The 8478-nt window shown below is 42.6% G+C and overlaps 1 protein-coding gene across 3 annotated transcripts in view; it reads right to left on the bottom strand.

Annotated features, from left to right (window-relative positions):
- The window catches only part of CSTF1 (cleavage stimulation factor subunit 1), an 11327-nt gene continuing 2849 nt past the window's right edge, over positions 1-8478 (bottom strand). For all 3 annotated transcript variants that reach the window (XM_059407274.1, XM_059407272.1, XM_059407273.1), the window contains exons 2-6: positions 7178-7378; positions 5318-5595; positions 4974-5171; positions 3759-4149; positions 1-599 (exon numbers count right to left, since the gene is read on the bottom strand). In XM_059407274.1, the coding sequence (XP_059263257.1) occupies positions 340-599; positions 3759-4149; positions 4974-5171; positions 5318-5595; positions 7178-7346 (1296 nt within the window). In that variant the 5' untranslated portion in view covers positions 7347-7378 and the 3' untranslated portion in view covers positions 1-339. The remainder of the gene's footprint in view (positions 600-3758; positions 4150-4973; positions 5172-5317; positions 5596-7177; positions 7379-8478) is intronic.

The following is an 8478-nucleotide window of genomic DNA, read 5'->3' as shown; positions in this document are numbered from 1 at the left end:
TTCAGTTGAGATCTAGAAAGCACTTTAATACTCTATCCTTCTTCAAATGATCAAGAGATTCAAGAGAAATGGCAAGTCCTGTATTTACAAAACCGATGAAAATCACACTGTAATAATCAGTGAATGCAGAACCACCGCACAGATCTGCGTTTCCAACTTTTCCCACCATGATTCTACATCAAGGTAAAAAAAGATTCTTTTGTACAAATCCAAGAAGGACGGAGAGATGGCGGCACACCTGCCAGGTGGTGCAGTGACTTACGACCGGAGCTGCTGATGGGGCGCGGGGGCAGAAGGGGCACAGTCCTCGAGACAAGAACCCTAGATCCTGGAGGCGGGTTAGTCCGTGGTGGATCTCCGGTACCAAAACCGTGCTCGGAAGTCGTCGCTGCACGTCATGAAGCCGGGGTTGGTGGGCGAATGCACGATGCAGCGCACGATGTTGTTGTGGCCCAGGGAGAGCAGGTTGCGGCGCTCGGCCGTGCGAGAGTCCCAGCAGCACAGGCTGATGGTCCTCTCGTCGGGGAGCAGCACGTAGTCCTCAGTGTGGTTGAACACGGCCTGTGTTCGGTGCACCTGCCGCCCGCTCAAGCCGGCACCTGCACAGAGATGAGAGGTTACGGGTCTGAGCGCCAAGGCTAGCTGTCCACGTTGATGTTTTCCATCCTCGGACTCTCGCACGTTGGCTAACTATCCTGTCCCTGGCAAAACAGCATTTTAAAATGGAAGGAATACACATTTGTTGTGCAATTTGGGATGCTCCAGGAAAGCATGCAGACCAAAATCACCCCAGCTTGCTACCTCGGGCAACTAACTGTGAATGCTCTGATATACCTCTAGGCATAAAAACATCTTAAGAAAAGATACAAAATTGGTGCTACATGTCTTTTCTGTCACAGTTTAAATCAACTTTTTGTTGGGTACATTCGTTCTTCCATGTTTTTTACTGGCTGCAAAATGCATCATTGTTAGGAAGCACTATTACTAGTTACTTCTTCTCCTGCTAGGCATTTAGTTTGTATCTGATCGCAAATAACACTGCAACAAATTCTTTGTACTGAACACATGATTTCCTTGATTAAATTCCTAAAACAGAATTACTGGGATGTATGGACATCTTCTCTCCAAAAGGAAACTTTAGGCTTTTTTAGGACCAGGAAAATACAGATTTTATGTTTAAAATACTGTATGAAGCATAAAAAAGAACTGCCTGATAGTTTTGCACCCAGAGTCAGTATTCTGATGAACACCCTTTCTCCAAATCTCTACGTTGTCCGTCATCTGTAAAGCAGGGCACACACCACTGCTTTCATTCGACAGGCTGGAGCAGAGCTCTGTGAGGAGGGACTATGGTTTCATGGATAAAAATACAAGTGTTGGTGACAGATCTGGACTCAACACTTATAAGTGATGCGAACATGGACAGATCACACCGCCCTGTTATGCCTTCAATTTCGCTTCTGTTCTGTGGAGGGTAATGACAGCACCCACTCACATGGTGGCTGCCAGGATCTGCATAGGGTACAACACACATAGAGCTTTGCAGGGTGTTTATTTTTCAAGGCTGCATACTGTGAAAAGGATGCCGAACAACAATTCACTTCATTCTCTCCCTTTCACCTACTCTAGATTTCGTTGGCATGGAACCTTGCTGTGTGCGCACGTGCATGTTTGCTCAGTCTTTTTAGACTAAATTTCTAAGAGTGCACCTCGTAGGCCTGATGCTGAAAATTTTGATACAGGACACCAACCTGCCCAGTGGAAATACTTTACCAGCTGACACTCCTAACAATAGGATATGTAATTTCCTAAAATGTTGATCAATACATTGTAACAGCAATCTTATAAATTCCCGCCACCTGACGCATACAGAAAGATACTTCCATTTCCATTTCTTAGGTTTACAGAACTGCCAGTCACCTTGCCCTCTCCTGGAGCTCACTGACTGCGCATGTGTCCACTTCACAAGCTCTGCGCACTGCTTCCCTGGTTCAGCATTTTTAGTGTTCTGAATTGATTTTTAACATTGAAATTTCTAACACTTGATAGTCTTTCCTTGTCTTTCAATATTTCAAGAACCCTTTGAATTCTAACTAGACACTCGAGCTGGAAACACAGATCTAAGCATGCTGCCATGGAATCTTAGCCTGTGAATTAGAAAATGAGGGAATTTGCATACAAATTCCGTAGAATCTCATTTTGACATCAAATCCCAATTCTCCACCAAAACAAACTCATCAGCCACATGTAAGCATGAAACATCCCAATAGTGGGACGCCTGGGTGGCTCAGTTGGTTAAGCAGCTGCCTTCGGCTCAGGTCATGATCCCAGCGTCCTGGGATCGAGTCCCATATTGGGCTCCTTGCTCCGCAGGGAGCCTGCTTCTCCATCTGACTCTGCCTTCCACTCTGTCTGCCTGTGCTCGCTCTCGCTCGCTCTCTCTGACAAATAAATAAAATCTTAAAAAAAAAAAAAAAAAAGAAAAAGAAACATCCCAATAGTCACAAGACAAAACAAACACAATAAATCTCGAGACTCTAGCATGCACCCTTCCTGATACACTGCACTCAGTTACTTCTTTTTTTTTTTTTTTTTAAAGATTTTATTTATTATCTGACAGAGAGAAATCACAAGTAGTCGGAGAGGCAGGCAGAGAGAGAGAGGGAAGCAGGCTCCCTGCTGAGCAGAGAGCCCGATGCGGGACTCGATCCCAGGACCCTGAGATCATGACCCGAGCCGAAGGCAGCGGCTCAACCCACTGAGCCACCCAGGCGCCCCCACTCAGTTACTTCTGAAGATGGAGGTTTTCCCACTTTCACTCTGATCACTTTTGTATCTTCTTTTTGCAACAAGCATACAGTCCTTGAACAATAAGAATTAAAGAAATTCTTCAAAATAGCTCCATACAATAGTGTTTCAACAAAGTCACCAAGAATTATGATAAAAATGACTTTCCACAAGACTTGTCAGTTGTACCGCCTGTGTCAGAAGCCAGACAGATGGCAGGAAGTGAACTTGGCGGCCAGGAGACAGATCAGAGGGGGTCATGCTGCACCCTAGTGGTTCAGATGTCTCAGTCTCCACCTCTTCACTTTTCTAAAAGGCTAACTAATAACCACCACAGCCAGGCCCTTATAAATTGTTTTCTTATTAAGTTCCGGTCCTGGTGATTTTAGTGTATGACACAAACATCTCACAACACAGGAAACTAGCTGAAGTTTCCTGGAGGTTTTCTACCAAACAATAGCCTTGGCAGCTCTGAGGAACAGGGAATGAGACACAGTATTTTACCAACATTCACTGCCCGAGTAACTATTAGGGTTACCGGCTGTCTTAGGAATAGGCCAAGATCTTCCCTCTCAGCCTTCTTTCCCTAATGCATATATTTACTGTGACGCACTAACTCAGGCTTTTCTCTGGACTGCTCTATGTCTGAGGAAAGAAGGCGGACCACTGGTTTACAAATGGACCACCAGAATCTCAAATGTTAATTGCATGGAATCAGATCTCATTTAAGCCATAAAGTATGGAGAAGAATAAGGTTATGAAACTATCGTTCTATTTCCAGCTCTGCTTCTTATGACCTGCAGCCTTGGCTGAATGACCTAATGTCTAAGCCTCGATTTCTTATTTAAAAGAGGAATCACACCTGCCTTGCTCAATGCATACATTTACTCTGTGGCTCTCGTGAGGATTTAAGGGTTCTGGAAACCATAAAATGCTTCAGAAACATTAAGTAATAGCAATTTTTCACATACCTGTGTATCTGACCAGCGTTCGTCCTGTGGATATCTCCCAAAGTTTAGCTACAGAGTCTTTTCCACTGGAGAGAATGTATTTCGAATTTTTGGAGAAAATGGCAGAACAAACTTCAGCACCATCATGGGCTTTCTCAAAAGTTGTGATGCATCGATTTGAAACACCATCCCATAGCTTGATGCAGCCGTCCTTGCTACCAGTTACATACATATTGGCGCTAGGATTGTAATTCACGGAGCATATAGCATCGGTGTGTTGATCTTGAGGATTGCATGAGACAAAACACTGAAATGTATTGATATCATAAAGCCGAAGAGTAGGGTGCTGAGTCCCAACAAGTATAAAGTCTCCGGAAGGATGAAAAGAGATGGAGCGTAACATTTCGGCTTCCTGTTAGGACAGAGACATTAAGTAACCAACTGGTGAACAATTAAATCCGGAGGAAATGCGGAAAGTATTTCATTGATGGAAAGAATACTTAAGACAATGGTCAGATGTTACACAGGTATAAGAAGGAACAATGAACTTTCTAGAGTATCATTTGAACAGAGATTTTAAAAACTATTTCCTGGTGAGATTACTTATTCCAAAAACCGCAGGAGCGAGCTTCATTATTTCCAAATTAACATCGGGTGAACTCAGAATGGAACACTATCGGGCTAGAATACATTCACATATGAACGAACAAGGATAAATACAACTTGTACACGGGAAGAGCTTCTTCAGTTTGTCCTGGGTCTCCAAATATTGAGTAAAAAAACTAAGTTAAATTATAAAAAGGTAGAAGCCACTACCAAAACATTAGTATTTCTGAGCTTCAAACTCAAAATACAGTACCAAATGTCACTTTTCCGGGAAACATCTGAGTTTCAATGGAATGATTTTTTGATTGCCATTAAGTTACACTTCAGCCAAGTTGGTCTGTTTTATCTTTAAACAGGGTTCTGCAACCCTTAAGAAGTGACATAGATTGTGAACCCTTGTTGCATACACTGTGGCCAGCAGTCCTGACCAGCCACGGAGGTGGGCACAGGAAGCATGCGGACCACGAGTCCATGCAAATCGGATTCCCGAGCAACCTGAGGCATGCGTCTTTGTTGCTCCTGTTTTATAGGATGATCACTGAGCCTACTTTAAAAAAGGGAATAGTCATACAATAATAACTCTTAGTTTTTAAGAAAAAAATGTAAAGCTCCTTTCCAAACATTCCTAACCTGAATGTATTTGAAGGCTCTTTTTGCAGATGGCTTGGAATAATCAAATAATTTAAGAGTATAATCCCTTGAGCCAGAGGCAAGGATCTGTTCTGTTGGGTGGAAAGCGAGACATGTGACTTCATCCACGTGGTCGTAAAGCGTTCGAATCACTGGGTGGTTTTCCATGTTCTGCTGTGCAGTCTCGTTCATCATGACCTAGACCAATGAGAAAATAGGTGCTCAAACTCTAAAATCTGTCTGATTCAAAGTACCCAACTGTGCTAAGTTAAGTCTGATCTACTGGTCTCTCATTCTCCCAGTGAACAACAGGCACACAGCACACGCGTCACTGGCATTGTTACCTCTATTGGCATGGCACTTTTGGCCAACATTCTCTCTGTGTCAAGTATCTTTATGGAAGCGTCAGCAGATCCAGTAGCTATTAACTGCCCATCTCTACTGTACGTAGCTACGCGGCACGGTCCTTTATGAGAAGTGACATAGCACGTTTCGTACTCTGAAGCCTCTGGGGACATGGTCTGGACATCTGCATCAAATTCCAGGTCAATTCCTGTGCCCGGGGCAACTGTATCTGAACGACCAATTGCATACTGAACTGCGGTATCATCATTTTCCATTCCTGAAAGGAATAAAAATTAAGTGCATGAGGGGTGCCTGGGTGGCTCAGTGGGTTAAGTGTCTGCTTTCAGCTTGGGTCATGGTCCTAGGCTCTTGGGATCAAGCCCTGCATTGGGCTCTGTGCTCAACGGTGAGCCTGCTTTTCCCTCTCCATCTGCCCTTCCCCTTGCTCATGCGGTCTCTCCCCTCAATAAACAAATAAAATCTTTAAAAAAAAATTAAGTGCATGAAAAAATGTTACTTTAAAAAGCCAAGACGAAATTCTGGATCCAGTGTCACTTTACTCTTTCTTGGAGCTGCAGGACATCTAGCCCTTCACAAAATATGTCTGCCGACCGAGGTGCATGCACAGTGACAACCCTATAGGCAGTAAGGATCAGGGAAGCTTAGATTCCAAGAGGTTCCATCAGCTCCCCCAATTTCTGCCTCCAAAATTTCCTACTTTAATTACAACTACAGAAATGTAAAAAAAAAGCAATTCTGTAGTTATGCTGTCCATTTTTTCCCATTCTGTATTTTAGTATTTTAGTGCTGAGATCTGTTAGTAGCAGCTTTGAGGCTCATTAAGTCAGATACATTGTTAGCAGTAACACTAGTGAAACATATCTGAAAGAATGTTGATATTTAAATAAATAGAAGTTTCTCAAGAAAATGCATTTTAAATTTAAAAATAACTTCACATATCACATAAAGATTATGTTTATTAAGTATAAGAAAAATTAGGAATACAGATGAACACAAAAATAAAAATTATCTTCTATTAGATCACCCGGAGATAGTTACTATTAACATGGTGGAATGAAATTCTTCTGGACCTTTGTTACAATTCTTAAAAATAGAACCACACTATTTGGTATTTTGTAAGTTGTTCATTTACTCAAACAGAATAAACATCTGGCCAGTGTAATGTTTATCTATATCATGTTGCCGGACCCAATGTGATGGATACAAGAATACTCACAACTAACTTCTTATTTTTGGGTATTTCAGTTGTATTCATTTTATTTCCTCAAATTCGTATAAAAATTATCAAAATTAGCATTGCTAAGTCAAAGGGTATAAACATTATGGTCATTCTATATTTTACTGAGTGCTTTCTACAACCCAGGCAAGCATCAGGATATCCTGTTGAACAAGACAAGATCCTGGTCTTTATTGAGCTTACTGTCTTTTCTGGGGAGTACAGACTGCGTGGGAAACAACCTGAAACAGTGAAGAAAATTTCAGACAGTGATTCTATTATGAAAGAAATGGAAGTGTTGTTTTAGAGCACCTGGGGAGGTATGGGGAAGATAGCAGGTTATTTTAGAAGAGGAGAAGACGACTCTCTGAAACACCATTCGAGCTGAAATCTGAAACCATATTACAATGAAAGAACGCTTCAGATAATTCTTACACAGAGCTTGAGGCTAGAACCAGCACGAAATCGTCATAACTTGGAGTCTGCTTACTCTTTCAGTATCTAGCACTGAACTTGACACATACTAGGCACTAAAACGAAACAAAAATAATCTTGAACAATTCTGATTGTGAAAACATCGGGAACCTTGTCACGGAATCAATGAATCTGCATTCAAAGCTACCTAGTTTGATGAGATGCAACAGCTGCTCCGAGGGCGCACAAACAGACTGAGGCTTGATTTCATTAATGAGGCCATTAGCAATGCTGATGTAGCCATCATAGAGCAGCTGGCTAATGATCAGCTTGTAGAGCTGCTGGCGGTCCTTCAAGCCCACTTTGGTTCTGTACATCTTGGAGAAGAGGAAGCCAATCTCCTTGCCGGCTGCAAGATGAGAAAAGAGGGGTGGTGAAGGGCAGAGGCACTACTAAGTCACAGAGGCAACACAGCAATCTGGTCAGACGTGTGGGGAGCACATCCCAGCTCTACTAGTCGTGTCATCTTTGGTCATCAACCTCCTTCCTCTGAGATCATGTTCCTCAGCTGTTAAGTAAGTTAGTGAAGGTTAAATAAGAATGGTGTGTGCAGAGCAGCAGAAATCATGTTATTCAAATTCATGTTAGCTAATATTTACAGAATATTACAGAACTTTTTGTCAATTTTTTTTCTGTCAAACTACCTGCTTGCCATTTTAATTCTATATTGCTATCCTAGAATCTTCTATTTCTTCTGTTAAAAGACACTAACTGGGCCACCTGAGTGGCTCAGTGGGTTAAAGCCTCTGCCTTCGGCTTAGGTCATGATCCCAGGGTCCTGGGAGAGGGGAACCCTTCTTCCCCCCCCCCCCCCCCCGCCTGCCTCTCTGCTTCCTTGTGATCTCTGTCAAATAAATAAATAAAATCTTAAAAAAAAAAAAAGACACTGGTTTTTGCAATAGGTAAGACAGCTGCTATTGCTGAATGTCTAGACACTACTGTTTCCACCAGCTGAGCTACATGTTTACTCATGTCAGTTATGTTCATTTTTTAAAAATAGGGTTTATTGGGCGCCTGGGTGGCTCAGTGGGTTGAGCCGCTGCCTTCGGCTCCGGTCATGATCTCAGGGTCCTGGGATCGAGTCCCGCATCGGGCTCTCTGCTCAGCAGGGAGCCTGCTTCCTCCTCTCTCTCTCTCTGCCTACTGTGATCTCTCTCTGTCAAATAAATAAATAAAATCTTAAAAAATATATATATAAAAATAGGGTTTATTTATTTATTTTACAGAGACACAGCGAGAGAGGGAACACAAGCAGGGGGAGTAGGAGAGGGAGAAGCAGGCTTTCCACTGAGCAGGGAGCGCCAGACAGAACTGGATCCCAGGATGCTGGGACCATGGCCTGAGCTGAAGGTAGGCACTTAACGACTACCCAGGAGCTACCCAGGAGCCCCAGTTATGTTCATTCCTTAAAAAAAAAAAAAAAAAAAAAAAAAAAAAAAAAAAAAAAAA

Source organism: Mustela nigripes, chromosome 7 (genome assembly GCF_022355385.1).
Source record: "Mustela nigripes isolate SB6536 chromosome 7, MUSNIG.SB6536, whole genome shotgun sequence".
NCBI lineage: Eukaryota > Metazoa > Chordata > Mammalia > Carnivora > Mustelidae > Mustela > Mustela nigripes.
This window is presented reverse-complemented; position numbering and strand designations above follow the sequence as displayed.